The sequence below is a fragment of the Salvelinus alpinus genome, chromosome 11, assembly GCF_045679555.1.
Source record: "Salvelinus alpinus chromosome 11, SLU_Salpinus.1, whole genome shotgun sequence".
Lineage (NCBI taxonomy): Eukaryota > Metazoa > Chordata > Actinopteri > Salmoniformes > Salmonidae > Salvelinus > Salvelinus alpinus.
In genome coordinates this window covers 31,875,624-31,892,556 of record NC_092096.1, presented here as the reverse complement: position 1 = coordinate 31,892,556, position 16,933 = coordinate 31,875,624, and the positions used below count along the sequence as shown (strand labels likewise).

Sequence of the window (16,933 nt, the reverse complement as noted above, 5' to 3'; positions counted from 1 at the left end):
AGGATTCCTCCAGTGGTCACGCGGGGAAATGCAACGTCCTCAGCCGGGAGCAAGGGAAGGAAACAGCGCCTTGGACGAAACTCCAGAAAACTGGAAAAAGGGGGACTAGAGGAAACAGTTTATTCACGTTTCAGTCGGTGATATAAGCTACATTTTGTTTATTTTTATGTTGTTTACCTGGTGTTCTTTGAGACTGACTGACAATGGCGCATGAAAAAGAAAATTCACGAAATTCCGTGCCGTTCCATTGAAAGCAAGTTTACTCATGGAGTAAAGAAAGGAGCAAGTCGGGAGTCATGAGCACAGGTTTGTTTCCTGGATGGCTAAGTAGTTGCATTTTGTCGACAAAGCAGTTTATTTGAGTGCGTTTGCAGTTAAGAGTTTTACCAAGCAAATCCAGAAAAGCAAAAACATTTAAGTTATGTTACTTTTGCAGCAACATAGCTCAGCTTTTCCAGGTTATTACATTGTAATTACTGTTTTTCATAATGATAACGTTACCTCCGAAGGCGTAGTGGCAAAGATGAGCAGTTTTCACCCGCTCATGATTTAGGATCCACAGGTTATTACATTGTAATGACTGTTTTTCATAATGATAACGTTACCTCTCCGAAGGCGTAGTAGTGGCAAAGATGAGCAGTTTCCACCCGCTCATGATTTAGGGAGAACAGTCATTCTGGTTAGAATACTCCAACAAGAGTACATGCAACACAATTGATGTATCAGCCAAATGCGAAGAGAGAAAGAGAGCGTGTATGAGAGGGCAGATACATTCAGCTCCTTTGTGTAACATCTGTCCTCCTGTTTTGATGCAGTCAGATGCGCAATTGATTTTTTTCAAACTTTCAAACGTGGTTATATAACTTAAAGCAGCGATTGTCAACCACTAAACCGATGACTTTTCAATACGTTGAGGCAAAGGGGATTTGGCACTGAAGTTTACAGATTTTTCCATGAGTATCTAGAGGGTCATTCAGGCTTCATGCACATCCGCTCCGTGACACCGCTTCTCGTGGTGTAGCACTCGCCCGGCCAGTCAGTAGCCCTGATCCAGCCCAGTCGAGCAGAAAACGAGGCCATATCCTTTTGGCCATCTCATTATGGATAGCATATAGGACGCACATATTTCACAACACACACAGCCAACTTCAGAATCAGTCAGTGCAATGAAATCGTTCAGGTCATACTCAGCAAAAGATTCGAAAACATTTTGAACCAGAGTGAACAGACTAGGACAAGGACGCATGCAGCGAGGTGACACGGGATTCTACTTGGGTTGGTGCCATTGAAGCTGAGAACACATTTTCTCCACCGAAAATAAACAAGCCAGAAAACTCCAGTCACCGCAATGGTTCTCCCACAATTCACAGAACCTAAGGTCTGAAAAAACGGAAATGTTAATAGCGAAATACCAAGCTAGAAGACTGTTGGGTGATTCCTCAACAAACTAGAACAAAATAAAATGAATACCACGATTTGGGGGATTTTCACGAAATGTAATCCATACAATTGTTGACATATATTCGACATTTGTATCTTAAAGCATAATTGAGAAAAAATGAATTGAAGTTGGAATATTTGTGACTTTTTGACCTAAACCAACATTTATTTTTTCCCCTTATCCTTTAAGACTCCATAATGTTTCATCTGTAGGTGCAATTTAGCAAAAGTTGGTGTCATATGAAGCTTTGCGGCTTGCTCTGTAATATTAGTAGTCTTTTGATTTCAATAACACATTTCTTACATACAGTACCAATCAAAAGTTTGGACACACCTACTCATTCCAGGGTTTTCTTTATTTTTACTATTTTCTACATTGTAGAATAATAGTGAAGACATCAAAACTATGAAATAACACATATGGAATCATGTAGTAATCAAAAATGTGTTAAACAAATTTTTCAAAGTAGCCACCCTTTGCCTTGGTGACAGCTTTGCACACGCTTGGCATTCTCTCAACCAGCTTCATGAGGTAGTCACCTGGAATGCATTTAAATTAACAGGTGTGCCTTGTTAAAAGTTAATTTGTGGAATTTCTTTCCTTAATGCATTTGAGCCAATCAGTTGTGTTGTGACAAGGTAGGGGTGGTATACAGAAGATATCCCTATTTGGTAAAAGACCAAGTCCATATTATGGCAAGAACAGCTCAAGTAAGCAAAGAGAAACGACAGTCCATCGTTACTTTAACACATGAAGGTCAATCCGGAAAATTTCAAAAACTTTGAAAGTTTCTTCAAGTGCAGTCGCAAAAACCATCAAGCGATATGATGAAACTGGCTCTCATGAGGACCGCCACAGGAAAGAAAGACCCAGAGTTACCTCTGCTGCAGAGGATAAGTTCATTAGAGTTAACTGCACCTCAGATCGCAGCCCAAATAAATGCTTCACAGAGTACAAGTAAGACACATCTCAAGATCAACTGTTCAGAGGAGACTGTGTGAATCAGGCCTTCATGGTCGAATTTCTGCAAAGAAACCACTACGAAAGGACACCAATAATAAGAAGAGACTTTCTTGGGCCAAGAAACACGAGCAATGAACATTAGACCAGTGGAAATATGTCCTTTGGTCTGATGAGTCCAAATGTTAAATCCAACCGCTGTGTCTTTGTGAGACGCAGAGTAGGTGAACGTTTTGATCTCCTTATGTGTGGTTCCCACCGTGAAGCATGGAGGAGGTGTGATGGTGTTGGGGTGCTTTGCTGGTGACACTGTCAGTGATTTATTTAGAATTCAAGGCACACTTAACCAGCATGGCTACCACAGCATTCTGCAGCAATATGCCATACCATCTGGTTTGGGCTTAATGGGACTATCATTTGTTTTTCAACAGGACAATGCCCCAAAATCCACCTCCAAGCTGTGTAAAGGCTATTTGACCAAGGAGAGTGATGGAGTACAAAATACAAAAACAATAAACGTGAAACGAACAAAACCGAAACAGTACCGTGTGGCAACAAACACTCATACAGAAACACCCACCAAAACCGGACCAAGCAGCGTGGTAAAGGACAGCAGCAGAACTCAGGACTCCTGGACATGGGAGGAGATTTTAAACGGAGAAGGACCCTGGGCACAGGCTGGGGAATATCGCCGCCCCAAAGCAGAGCTGGAGGCGGCGGCGATATGAGGAGGCAGCACGGCAGCTCGACAGGTACGAGAGGCAGCCCACAAATTTTTTTGGGGGGGAGGGCACACGGGGAGTGTGGCTAAGCCAGGTAGCAGACCTGAGCTCACTCCTCGTGCTTATTATAAGCAGCGCGTTACTGGTCAGGCACCGTGTTATGCGGTTAAGCGCATGGTGTCGCCAGTACGTGCCCATAGCCCGGTGCGCTATAGGGCAGCCCCCCGAAAGTGTCATGCGAGTGTGGGCATCCAGCCAGGGCGTAAGGTGCCTGCTCAGCGTGTCTGGTCTCCGGTACGCCGTTTCGGTCCAGGGTATCCTGCGCCGGCTCTGCGTGCTGTGTCTCCGGGGCGCTGGGAGGGTGCAGTGTGTCCTATGCCTGCGCTTCGCTCGTGCCGGGCAAATGTGGGAGTGGAGCCTAAGGGAGAGGTGCGCGTAGTAGGCACTAGATCTCCAGTGCTTACCCACAGCCCGGTTCAACCTGTGCCTGCACTCTGGAGGGTCCGGGCTAGAGTAGTTATCCAGCCTGGGGGAGTGGTGCCAAGGCTGCGCACCAAAGCTCCAGTGCTCCCCCACAGCCCGGTCCTTCAGGTGCCTCCTCCTAACACCAAGCCTCCTGTAGGTCTCCCCAGCCTGGTGGGTCCTGTGGCAGCCCCACGCACCAGGCTGTCTCTCCGTCTCCTCCCTACAGGTGCGCCCGTCTGTCCAGCGCCGCCTGAGCTGCCCGTCTGTCCAGTGCCGCCTGAGCTGCCCATCTGTCCAGCGCCGCCTGAGCTGCCCGTCTGTCCAGCGTCGCCTGAGCTGCCCGTCTGTCCAGCGCCGCCTGAGCTGCCCGTCTGTCCAGCGTCGCCTGAGCTGCCCGTCTGTCCAGCGCCGCCTGAGCTGCCCGTCTGTCCTGAGCCATCAGAGCCGCCCGTCTGTCCTGAGCCGCTAGAGCCGTCCGTCAGTCAGGAGCCGCCAGAGCCGCCCGCCAGTCAGGAGCCGTCCGCCAGTCAGGAGCCGCCAGAGCCGTCCGCCAGTCAGGAGCCGCCAGAGCCGTCCGCCAGTCAGGAGCCGCCAGAGCCGTCCGCCAGTCAGGAGCTGCCAGAGCCGTCCGCCAGTCAGGAGCTGCCAGAGCCGTCCGCCAGTCAGGAGCTATCTCTCAGTCCTGAGCTGTCTCTCAGTCCGGAGCTGCCCTTCAGTCCGGAGCTGCCCCTCAGTCCTGAGCTACCCCTCAGTCCTGAGCTGCCCCTCAGTCCTGAGTTAACCCTCAGTCCGGAGTTACCCCTCAGTCCTGAGTTGCCCCTCAGTCCGGAGCTGCCCCTCAGTCCGGAGCTGCCCCTCAGTCCAGAGGTGCCTTTCAGTCCAGAGGCGTCCCTCAGTCCTGTGAGCCCATTTATTGGGGTTCCCAGGCCAAGGGCGGCGGCGAGGATCGCCGCTCGTAAGAGGCCACGGGGGCGGTTATTAAGGAGGCGGACAAAAACTGTGGTGAAGTGGGGTCCACGTCCCGCGCCAGAGCCGCCACCGCGGACAGACGCCCACACAGACCCTCCCCTATAGGTTCAGGTTTTGCGGCCGGAGTCCGCACCTTTGGGGGGGTACTGTCACGTTCTGACCTTTATTTCCTTTGTTTTGTCTTTATTTTGTTACGTGTGTGCATTGTAGGCTGAGGTATATTTTCTTTCTTACACTTGACACCCTGTGGTTTTTGGGTTGTCACGTTGTATGTCCGCGCCCTATATTGTTGGGCTTATATTTTGTGTGTGCCTTAGTAAAGAGCACTATACCCCAGTGGAACTCTCTCTGCGTCTGATTCCTGCACCCACCTAGTCCCGCGTGACACATAAGTATAAAACTAGCAGAGAATATTATGTTCAAAAATATATTGAAAAATGTGCCAAATCAAACATTGTATATTTTCAATATTCATGTTTATATTTTGCAATATTCATAAATGTATGTAAGAAATGTGTTGTTAAAATCAAAATACTATTCATATCACTTAGCAATCGGTAAAGCTTCATATGACACAGACTTTTACTTTGTAGCGCCTACAGATGAAACACTATGGAGTCTTAAAGTAAGGCCAAAATGTGTTCAATTAATTATTTATCTATTATGTTTTAAGATACAAATGCCAAATATATGTCAATAAAACTTCCTCCAAAGGACCCTTCTATGAATTACATTTTGTGGAGGAAAAAAATCTGGATCTTATTTTGTTCTAGTTTCGTGAGGAATCCTCCTTTATGGAGAGCCGCCTGTAAAGCTTCTCTGCAACCTCAGAGGATTTGCAGTAGCCAGTCTCTTCCCTCACTTTTAATCAGCAACTGATTTAGGATATAATCCAGGTGTGTGCACTTTCTGGGAAATCAATGGCATTAGCCTAATTCATCTGATCTATTACGTAGGCCTACTAGGACAAAAACAAAGTAAGACAGTAAGACAGCTGCACTCAATGACTTGTGCATCCAGATATTAGGGAATCAGTGGATTAACTGTATATTAAGAGAACTCTTGGCAATGGCATAGATGATCATGTATGTAACATTTGTCTACCACTGACGATTCCTAACACCTTAGGAGGAGAGGTGTGGTGCTATAGTGTTTCATTTATTATTATTATTTCACCCCCCCCCCCCCTCCCTTTTCTCCCCAATTTTCGTGGTATCCAATCGCTAGTAATTACTATCTTGTCTCATCGCTACAACTCCCGTACGGGCTCGGGAGAGACGAAGGTCGAAAGCCATGCGTCCTCCGAAGCACAACCCAACCAAGCCGCACTGCTTCTTAACACAGCGCGCCTCCAACCCGGAAGCCAGCCGCACCAATGTGTCGGAGGAAACACCGTGCACCTGGCCCCCTTAGTTAGCGCACTGCGGGCACCGCCCGGCCCGCCACAGGAGTCGCTGGAGCGCGATGAGACAAGGATATCCCTACCGGCCAAACCCTCCCTAACCCGGACGACGCTAGGCCAATTGTGCGTCGCCCCACGGACCTCCCGGTCGCGGCCGGCTGCGACAGAGCCTGGGCGCGAACCCAGAGACTCTGGTGGCACAGCTAGCGCTGCGATGCAGTGCCCTAGACCACTGCGCCACCCGGGAGGCCCTTGCTATAGTGTTTCATAACCATCATGAGGATCGTCATTCTTCACCTGATATTGAAGGACCTTCAATGCAGGAACGAGTGTCTCATATTCAATGCAGAGGTCTGTATTCATAATCCAGTTATCCATGTAGTGCTGGCTCAACCTCCCACGGGCATGTGTGGTGCCCGCTTAGAGACACATTCACACAGTAATTGCATTACCGTCAAAGTTTTTTATTTGTGGGAGATGTGATGTCGCTTAGGTTATAGTTCGTTTTTTTGATTGTTCAGCTTTTCTGTACAGACAGAACACAGTGAATATATGAGTACAGGAATCATTTGGTTCTTTCATTCTTTCACTTTCTGACCATTTGTGCCCAACCTTCCTTAGTGAGCTAAAAATCCCATTGACCTCTAGAGGTTGATCCTCTGACCCTTGCCCTGTCCCCTCTTACCCCACGAGGTGTCTCTGTGCTGCTGCTGACTGGTTGGTATGTGTCGATGTGCGGGGGGGGGGGGGGGGGGGGGTCAAGGGATATCCAGGGTAGTGCATGCATTACAGCAGGGCAGTGGAATGTGCTCTGTTTTGCTTTTTGCCTCCTGCTTGTGCCTTTAAGCAGCCATAAAGGTTAAAGGGTCACTTCTTTCTTTAGCAGCCCCCCTCCCCAGCATTGTCTAATGTCTACTCCTCACTCTTCCTCCTCCTCTAATTCTCTACAGGTGTGAAGAAGCCGCCAGTGGCTCCCAAACCCAAACTCGCCCCCTCGGTGAAGCTCTCGCCTCCTCCCATCGCTCCCAAACCTGATCTTCTCCTCTCCCAGCCTTCCCAACCCTCCCCCCTTCTTACCCAACCCTCCCCTGCTGCGCTAAAGAGAGCCAAACCTGCTGTGGCGCCCAAACCATGCCTCTCCAAACCCTCCGCCCCTCAAGCCCCGGCTTCTCCCCCACCCCTCAGACCCAGAGTACCCCAAACCCCTTCCCAGAAGTGCAGCGGGGCTGGGGACGACAGCCTCTCCTTCCTCAACTCCAGAAACGGGATCCTGTCGCAGCCCATCCTGCGCGACTCGGACTACATCATTCCTACGTGCTCCTGCGGACTCCAGGACTGCTCCCAATGCAAACGACTAGGGAATGGGAACGTTACAGAGGTCGGGAGCGATACGCTCGGCTCCTGGCCAAACGGGAATGCCACGGAAAGCATTGGAACGCTGGTAGCCAATCGGCCGGGTAAAACAGAGAACGGAGACAGTGAGAAGAGCGGAGGAGTGACCAACACCCTCCATCTCAGGCTCAAGGACAAACCCCAGAGACAGGAGGGGCAGAGGGATGGAGAGGGGAGCAGGGATGAGGAGAAGCTGCAGGGGAACAAAGAGGAGAGACAGAGGAACCAGAAAGGACAGGAGGGTCAGCGGTATCAGACTGGTTCAGGGGACCAGTCATGTAATGTTCTTGAGGTGGCAGAAACACTTACACAGACTAAAGCTTCTAATGCAGAACAGACATACACTGACAGCTGTAATATAGACTGCAATGAGACTGACACCATTCCCACTCCCCTCATCCTCCCACTGGAAGTCTCCCCTATTCGCACCCCCCCACAGACAGTCCCCCCCACCCACACCCCCTCTCAGATAGTTCCACCCACCCGCACCCCCCCACAGATTTTACCCCCCAACCTCGCCCCCTCCCAGGTGGACAGTGAGCCTGACAGCACCCCCTCCCACACAGACAATAGTACACAGTGTTCCAGAATACCCAGGCTACCCACTGACCTCTCGTTCCCTGCCGCCCCCAGTAAGCCCCTGCCCGTGCCGCTGCCACGTAAGCCCCGTAAGCCAGCCCTGGTAAGGCAGGACGGCCTGGAGGCCAGCACCCATGAGAGGGAGACAAAGAACCGCACACAGGGGGGAGAGGTGGGGGAGACTGAGGGGAGTGGGGGGAGATGTCTCACCTCAGAGAAGGAAGAACACACCCAGGGAGTGTATGACAGTCCCTCACCCTCCCAGGACCCTGAAGTTGAAGAGGAGCCTCACCCTGTGCCTCCACCTAGACAGAAGTCCCTCTCCCCCCGCCTCCACAGAGCCATCCACTGTCCCCCCTCCCTCAACCGAAACACCTCCCACTCTCTGGACTTGCTCTCTCAGCCTGAGCTTAACGCACTGACCTCAGAGAGAAGAGGAGGAGGAGGGGAGGAAGAGGAGGAGAAGGAAGAAGAAGCGGAGGACGGGTACGGAGACTTTGAGCGCTACCCCATCACCCGGAGCCTGCCCAAACAGATCAAGCTCAGCTGCCGCCCGCCCCCCGTCGGCATGACAAGGAAGGCCAGCTCAGCGGAAGAGGGGGGGTCACCCAGGGCCCCGCCCAGGAAGCCCCAGAGACACAGCCTGCCAGCGGGTGCCCCCCCGTCCATCACCCCCCCTCCACCCCCTCCGCACCACGCCAACACCCCCATGAGGGAGCTGCCTGCCACCCCACATGAGAAACCAGCCTGGCGCTTCCCAAGGCCCTTCTTCAGCAGGCAGAGCTCCTCCAGACACAGCAGCGGCGGCAGCAGCCAAGGGGCCCCCCAGGGGAAAGCAGCTCTGCTGGGGGGGAAACAGAGGGCCCAGTCCTTCTCCTCGGCTGACCTGCTGGCTCGCGCCGACGGCACCAAGAGGAGCCTTTCCTTCCGGAAGCTTCTGGAGCTGCGGTTGTCTGTCAGGATGTTGCCACGGTTACTGGCCAGAAGCGGCGAGTCTCTGGATTGTACCAGCGTGGAGCCGGGCGGACGGACGGGGATGGTGGACCAGTCCAACGGCAGCACGGGGGTGTCTGGCGGGGATGGAGAGGGGTCGGTGGAGTATGAGAATGTTCCTCTGTATGAGGAGATACCGGAGTACATGAACCTGCCTTTCCTCAGCGCACGGCTGGGCTGGCCACTCACACACAGTCTGGACCCAAGCACACACAGACACAGTGACTCAGACGTCTATGAGGTGCAGGATCCATACGAGAGCCACTGCGACTATAAGCGACCCCATTCCATTGACTATGAGAGGTACAGCATGTGTGTCACAGTGTGTGTGGTGTGTGTGTGTGCGACTGTGCGTGTGAGTGGGAATTCTTTCTTCCTTTGTCTACACACACAAAGGGTCTGGGTTAGGTTTCAACAGAGTGTGTGTGTTATTTTGTTGTCTGATTGCATAGTGCCTCTCGTGTGTCATGGGCAACTTAGGTTTCAACGAATCCAGAGTTACAGAGCTGATCATAATCCTTTGATCATTAGTTGCCTACAGTAAATAACTCAGTTATTACATCATGATACTTTTTGCTACCGTAGTGTTAATGTACCACAACAGTCATAGATGTGTCACTTTTAATGAGCTTTAATGCTTCATGAATCAGATTTCCTGGAAAGAGAGACTCGAGCAATTTACAGTAAATGTTTTGATTTTGAACCTAGAACAATGCCATGGGTGTGTGTACTGTGTTCAGTGGTTTCTATTTGTGTGTGTGTGTGTATGTGTACTGTGTCACAGTGAGACTGTAAGTATTGTAGTATTTAGGCCAGTGCCCAGGTTGTGCTTGTGTGAGAGTTAGTTTTCACTTTACAGTCTTGTTCCCACTTTAGTGCTAAAACTATGGATTTACATGGTGGTAAGACCATGTCAGGTACAATGTAACTACATTGTGTGTACTATACCCATTGTTACATCGTATTTACAACGTTGACCAACATGCTGTGTTTGTGTGAGCGTTAGCATTGGCAGGCTGTGCTTGTACTAGTGTGAGAGTTAGCTTCAGTGTTAGCCATCCAGGCTGTGAATAGAGCATTGATGTGCAGCAGGTTGGACTGTTTTCCTGTGGGTTATTTTCAGTGGCCAGAGCAGGAAATATCTGAAAATCGCAGAAACGCCACACTGCACTCTGAACAGGGAAAATAAACCTCCAGCAACCACCAGCCTCTCTCTCCTTCTCCCTCCCTCCCACTCTCTTGCTCTCGCTTTCTCATCTCTTCCTGTCCCTTCTCCCATATCTCTCCCTTTCTCTCCTGTTCCCTTTCTTTCTGCCATCTCTCTCTCCCATCTCTCTTTCGGTTTCTCACTCTCTTTCCTATTCTCAGTGAACCCCTTTTTGAATGACTCAACGTAATTTAATATTTTGCTACTGTATTGGACACTAAAATATTTGTGTGTGTGGATGAGTGAATGGACTGGACACGGTCCTTGCTAACAAGAGTCAGGCCTCCCAACTAGGTTTGCACATTTTGGGGAATATTCAGAGGTGGAAACCTTCCGTGGGAATTAACGGAAATATATGGGAATTAACGGGAATATATGGGAATTCATGGAAATATATGCAAATTAATATAATACCATTTCAATGTAGATGTTTTTTGCATTGGATATATTTACCATATCATATGGAGACAGAAACATAAACCTTTTACCTTATCATAAGTAGACATAATTGCAAATGATGAAATCCTTCCATTAGAAAAAATGTAATAAAAATGTAGTTACGAATTCAACTTTAATTAAATTAGTTGACTCTTCACATGGGATGAGTTCACTGAACAACAAAATAAAGGGTTATTGGATGATCCCCAATGATCCATCGCATCTCCCAAAAACGTTTTCAACATACATGATGATAGTTTAGAAAAAATGATAGTTTTTTATATGATAGTTTAGAAACTAAAGCTTTGGTTGTCTTCCTCTCAGGCTTCCATGTCTTCTCCCTGGACCTCCTCAATGTCCACCTCTTGAACATCAGACTCTGAGGCCTCATCTTCACTGTCACTTTCCAACCTTGTTGAGGATGGCTTGTTGTCAGGCTCAAAAAGCCTCAAATTTGCCCAGATGGCCACCAATTTTTCAACCCATGTATTGGTCAGCCTGTTGCGTGCTTTAGTGTGTGTGTTTCCAAACAAGGACCAGTTGCGCTCTGAAGCGGCTGATGTTGGTGGGATTTGGAGGATGATGGAGGCAACAGGGGAAAGAGTCTCAGATCCACAAAGTTCCTTCTACCCGGTGGCTGATGAGATATTTTGGCACGACTGCCATATTGCATCTCCATCCCAAAGCCCTTGCTTGGAAGTGTACTTCGCCAGACTGCCAAGAACCTTGCCCTCATCCAGGTCAAAGTGGCGAGACACGGTAATGATGACGCCATAGGCCTTGTTGATCTCTGCACCAGACAGAATGCTCTTGCCAGCATACTTGGGGTTCAACATGTACGCTGCGGCGTGTATGGGCTTCAGGCAGAAGTCTCTCTGCTTTCTCTATGATTTACCTGACCTTCACTTGAACTCTGTTGAACTCTGCATCCAGCAAATGAGTAGATAAAGCATGTCTGGTTGGAGGGGTGTATGCTGGGCGAAGAACATTCAGAAATCTCTTCCAATACACATTGCCTGTGAGCATCAGAGGTGAACCAGTTGCATACACAGCTCAAGCAAGACATTCATCAGCATTTATCTGACTACGTTTCTCCATTGAGTCAAAAAACTTCTGATTCCAGGAGGACCATGAGCTGTTGCTATCGATAAGGTGTCTGATTCATGATTTTCACCTCGAATAGCAGTAGAGGGACTTTTGTCAGAGGTTGCTTGTTGTGAGCGCTGAGGGAACTTTATGCACTTGGCCAGATGATTCTGCATCTTTGTTGCATTCTTCACATATGATTGGCACAGTATTTGCAAACGTACACAGCTTTTCCTTCTACATTAGCTGCAGTGAAATGTATCCACACATCAGATAGTGCCCGTGGCATTTTCCTGTTAAGATTAGAAATAACAAGTAAAAAAAAAAAAAAAAATACAGATAGTTAAGCAGTTAGATTAAACAACTCCTTTGTAAGATAAATCTTTTAAAATGAAACATGTATGAATTAACACTCCTCAGTTAGCAGGCTCAAGCAAGCTAAAACCCACATGGTAGCAAAAACTAACTAGCAGAAATTGTTAACAAGTTATAAATGATTTAAACACATTTTGCTGGTGGCTACTATTTACTAGTTAACAAAAAATCATGTATGTCATATAAAATATATTCACCCCACCCAGTATTGTAATAAAAACTTACCAGAAAGCATGTAGTCTTTGGCTCAGGCAGTGTAGTAGTGTGGGCTCAATAGCATTTCATTAGTGTGAAAGATCTTGAGAATCAGCTGTACATGTGATGGAAGAATGCACTGTGCATGCAGAGGGTTGCAATCCCATTGAATTGGGAATAGTTTAACCAAAATATGCCACAAGACCTAGAATTGCCTTATGTGTATCCCACAAAAAAAGGTTCACTGTTATAAGCTGACTTTTTTTGATGAATTTAAGCAAAATTCCCGTGCTTAACTTTCCATGGAAAATTTCCAGAAATTTGCCGGAATTTTCCGGCCCTTTGCAACCCTACTCCCAACTCACTGTAATCACATCCTCATTCAAGTGTTCTTGTGTGTGTGTTCACCTCATATATCAAAAGGCAGTTGTGTGTGTGCGGTTGTGTGTGTGCAGTGCACGTGCGTGCGTGCGTGCTCAAACCAGTATTTTGTTACGCCACTCTGGGGCCATGAGATAAAGGCAGGTCAATCAGATTACTGGACAAGTATAAAGAAGGGCAGGTGAAGGGAAATATTAGACTCAAGAGTTCAGCAGTAAAGAGCTGTATGTAACATTTCCACATATATCTAGCTGCCCAGATCTGGTACTCCAGTTGGATAATATAAGTGTTTATCTTTCACTGTGTGATTTTTGCCCCTGTTTATGTGTGTTTCATCATTTGAAAGATGCTTGCATTTGTGCATGCTTGTGTGTGTGCGTGTGCTTGCAAGCATGTGTGTATTTGTGTGCCGTTGTGGTTGTTTGAAAGAGTGTGTATGTGTGTCGTGAATCTGTAGTGTTTCCCAAGCTTCTTAGCCTGCTTAGTTTATGTAACTAGCCTCAGGCAGTAAACAAGAGGCGCTCTGTGCCTGACCCAGTGTGCAGGAAGGCCTGTCTAGGGAGTGAGAATGGAAGTGAAAGAGAGAGTGAAAGAATGGGAGGAAAGAGAGAGTGAAAGAATGGGAGAAAAGAGGAAAAGATGGGGGTAGGGAAGAGAAACAGGGTATAGAGGGAAGAAGGAGAGACAAGAGGAGAGGGAAAGAGGGGTAGCTGAGAGAGAGGGAAGGAAAGACAAAGTGGTCAAAATAAAGAGAGTGACAGTATCTTATGAGTCCTCCAGATTAGAAAGTAGACAGTACTTTTGGTTTGTTTGGTTCAAAATCCAGCTGTGATAACATTTCCTGTATAGGCTGTGAAGCCAAGATGAAAACATTAGTGGCACAAACACATGTTGCTACTTGTGCCACTCAGCAGACAGACCTGTATCAGCTGACTGAAGAGCAGGCCGGTGCCCTGCTGCCAGCAGACAGGCTGTCTGTGGAGTCTTCATGGCAACTATGTTTACTCAAGTATAGCTGTGGACAACGTTTTGACATCCGTGCTTCAGGCTGGAGATCATCCTAGTCCCGTGGCTGTAGAGACATCGTGCCAATTACTGTTCCCATAAAACATTAAAAAGTCTATTCAGAAGTGTGTGTACGTGGTATGCTTGCATATACATACTGTATGTGTAAGCGCTCACACACTCTGGCTGATAACCATGAGGATAATGCGGTGACCGGGACTTCCTGTTTTGCCTGCAGGGGCTGGCATGGATTGGATGATGCTCACTCTGAGGAGGAAGTCCACAGCTCTGACGAGGATGACAACAGCTCCACCTCCAGCAAGGAGCACCTGGAGCTGTCAGAAGAAGACAGACAGGTATCTATCTTTAATACACACACACACAACCCGATACACAGTGGATGTGGCGGCCTTGTCAATAAGGTTACGGTAGGGTTCTTTAGATGTGTTTGCTCTGGTAGGTCCTAGGCATGAGTGATAACAGAGGGGATGTTACTGAGACAGAGTGAGGACAGTGATGACAGGTGGTATAACAGGAAAGATATTGGCAGGTGTAACACGAGTGATAACGACACTATCAGACACGCGTCATGGAGCCAAAATGGGTGCTGGGCACAGGGCTCTATGAAGTAAAGAAAGGCAGGTGGGGAATATCACACTGTGCCTGCGTGTGATGGGGCTGTCATTCTGTCTGGGGGGGGGTCAGACATAGAGGGTTTAGGGGGCAGGAATAACTCTGAAAATGGCTGATTGCTTTGTCCTGTCTGACCCTATTTATGATACTCTAAAAGCCTGTGTCTGTAACAGACAAAAACACGAGCACACACACACACAATTAGGAGCAGGAGGCCCCTTCAGTCACACAAGGGCAAGGCCACTATCCAAATTAAGACCGCCTCATTTCCACCCCAGACCACTCACTATCAAACTGAAAGAGGGAGAGAGAGAGAGAGAGGGAGGGAGGGAGGGAGAGTGCAGAGGGTAGAGAAGATAGCTGAAGTGGATAGAGAGTAGCGAGGGGAAGAGACGTGTGAAACGGCAGCTCTGTTTTCGGACATACTCTCTGTTGGAGTGTCTGTTTAGAAACAGCAAATGGGCAGATTATTGTGCCTATGCATACTATAGCAGGACAGTCAGATGGTGGGCTGCAGTGACCTTGTAAGTGGAAGTATGTCTGTAACGTTTAGAATATAGCTAGCTAGCTTTTTTCACTACATTGACTGAATGCTGTGCTTTTCTCTATCTATCTGTCTATCTGTCTGTCTGTCTGTCTATCTGTCTGTCTGACTCTCTGTCTGTCTGTCTGTCTGTCTGTCTGTCTGTCGTTCCAGCAAGAGGATGAGGTGAAGAGGAAAAAGGTGGTGCATATCGCCCAGGAGATCATGAGCTCTGAGAAAGTGTGAGTACCCGAGACACACACAGACACACACACCACCTCTAAAAACAAGAAACGATTCTGTGGAATATTCTCATGATGAAGTCCTTGATTGGGTGTGTGTGTCTGTGTGTCTTTTTTTGTCATATAATGTTTACACCAATCTCCTCTCCCTCCAGGTTTGTGGACGTCCTGAAGCTTCTTCACATAGTAAGTATCAGTTAAGCCGCTGGGCTTTTGATGAGCACCATATCTGTGTGTTATCCGTGTGTTATCTGTGTGTTATGTGTGTTCAATGGTGTTACCCAGCAAGCCTTCGACTAGCTGTGCTGTGTTGCCTTTCTCCCCTGCCCCCGAGGCAGCAGTTCTCAGCAGTGGAGTTGTCTGTGGTAGAACTGTTGCTGTTGTTTTTGGGAGGTATCACACTTAGCAGGATCAGTGATAAACACTGAGATGTAAATCATAAAGGAAGCTAAGGAGTCAAGCATGTGTTGCTAGTTTCAGCTTTCAAGTGGTGGCTTTATAGAGTGGAAACATAGGCTAGAGTTGTTTCATTATATTTAACTACCGGCTAGCTAGCTCACTGCTCCTGCTTGGTGGGAGGAATAACGTCCCCGCTCTGTGCCTGTTGGGGTGAAAAGTGGAGCAGGTAACCGTGACGACAGAGCTGGGTGCTTTGATGTTGGTCTCAGGGGGAGGTGACAGGTGTGTGTGGGATCTCTGATGAGTGATGTTTACTCACGGTGGTGGTGTTGTGATTACTGTACTGGTCTGGTCTACTGGGCAGGGCTGAGCTGTGTCAAGCTGAGGTGGTCAACTGTACCAGCCAGGTCAAGCTGTTCTGAGCTCTGAAAAAGGATTTGATTTTTGCAGCGGAAGATAGACCTTCTGTTGGATTTCAATGTTTTATTTATTTAATGGAAAAATGATTTAATCCAGCCTTTATTTGTCTCGCATAGCCTAGTCTCTAAAATCTCTCTAAACCCACAATTTGTCTGAGACGGCTGCAGAGTCGATATTAGATTTCCTCTTGGGAGTGGCTTTCAGACTGTCCGAAAGGGGAATCACAGGTACACACACACACACACACTCAGGGCCAAGTGTCGCCCTGTCTGTCTGCCTTAAACAGGACCCACTATGGGATTCATTTTGAATATGGGGCTGAGCATGAGAGAGAGGGAGAGAGAAAGAGAGATGAGAGAGAGACACAGTAGAGGGGGGAGACTTAAAGAAAGAGGTCAAATCACATTCTCCAGTCTCCATGGCCATGGCTGCCCCTGACCACAGAACAGCTGCTTCCTGCAGTGAGTGCGTGGGTGGAGGACCCCCAGACTTAGAAATGCCTCGGCTAATCCTGTGTGTGTGTGTGTGTGTGTGTGTGTGTGTGTGTGTGTGTGTGTGTGTGTGTGTGTGTGTGTGTGTGTGTGTGTGTGTGTGTGTGTGTGTGTGTGTGTGTGTGTGTGTGTGTGTGTGTGTGTGTGTGTGTGTGTGTGTGTGTGTGCGCCTGTTGTGTTTATTTTGGTTTCACATGTAAGTCCTCCCTTATACCCTATAGGATGGTTCTCAGTTGATATGTTGTGTACAATAATGTGTTGTATTATATTTTGACTTGACTTTTGACATGTTTTCTAGGGATACATGTTTTGGTCCTTCACACTGCAGCTGTGCGTGTTTTATTGTGGGTGTGTGAGAGTGTTCACCAGCACATTGGGCCCCTGCCCTGGTTGTCTCAATACTTCCTTCCACATGCAAGGTGTTGGCTCACTAGGCAGTGTGAGAGTGCTGCCTCAGTTGTGTGTGTGTGTGTGTGTGTGTGTGTGTGTGTGTGTGTGTGTGTGTGTGTGTGTGTGTGTGTGTGTGTGTGTGTGTGTGTGTGTGTGTGTGTGTGTGTGTGTGTGTGTGTGTGTGTGTGTGTGTGTGTGTGTGTGTGTGTGTGTGTGTGTGTGTGT

General features: G+C 48.3%; 1 protein-coding gene across 2 annotated transcripts in view; it reads left to right on the top strand.

Moving 5' to 3' along the window:
• The first annotated feature begins 6 nt into the window (after positions 1 to 6).
• Positions 7 to 16,933, top strand: part of LOC139533947 (FYVE, RhoGEF and PH domain-containing protein 6-like) — a 36,281-nt gene continuing 19,354 nt past the window's right edge. For both annotated transcript variants that reach the window (XM_071332489.1, XM_071332488.1), the window contains exons 1-5: positions 7 to 306; positions 6,910 to 9,226; positions 13,849 to 13,966; positions 14,941 to 15,008; positions 15,164 to 15,194. In XM_071332489.1, the coding sequence (XP_071188590.1) occupies positions 297 to 306; positions 6,910 to 9,226; positions 13,849 to 13,966; positions 14,941 to 15,008; positions 15,164 to 15,194 (2,544 nt within the window). In that variant the 5' untranslated portion in view covers positions 7 to 296. The remainder of the gene's footprint in view (positions 307 to 6,909; positions 9,227 to 13,848; positions 13,967 to 14,940; positions 15,009 to 15,163; positions 15,195 to 16,933) is intronic.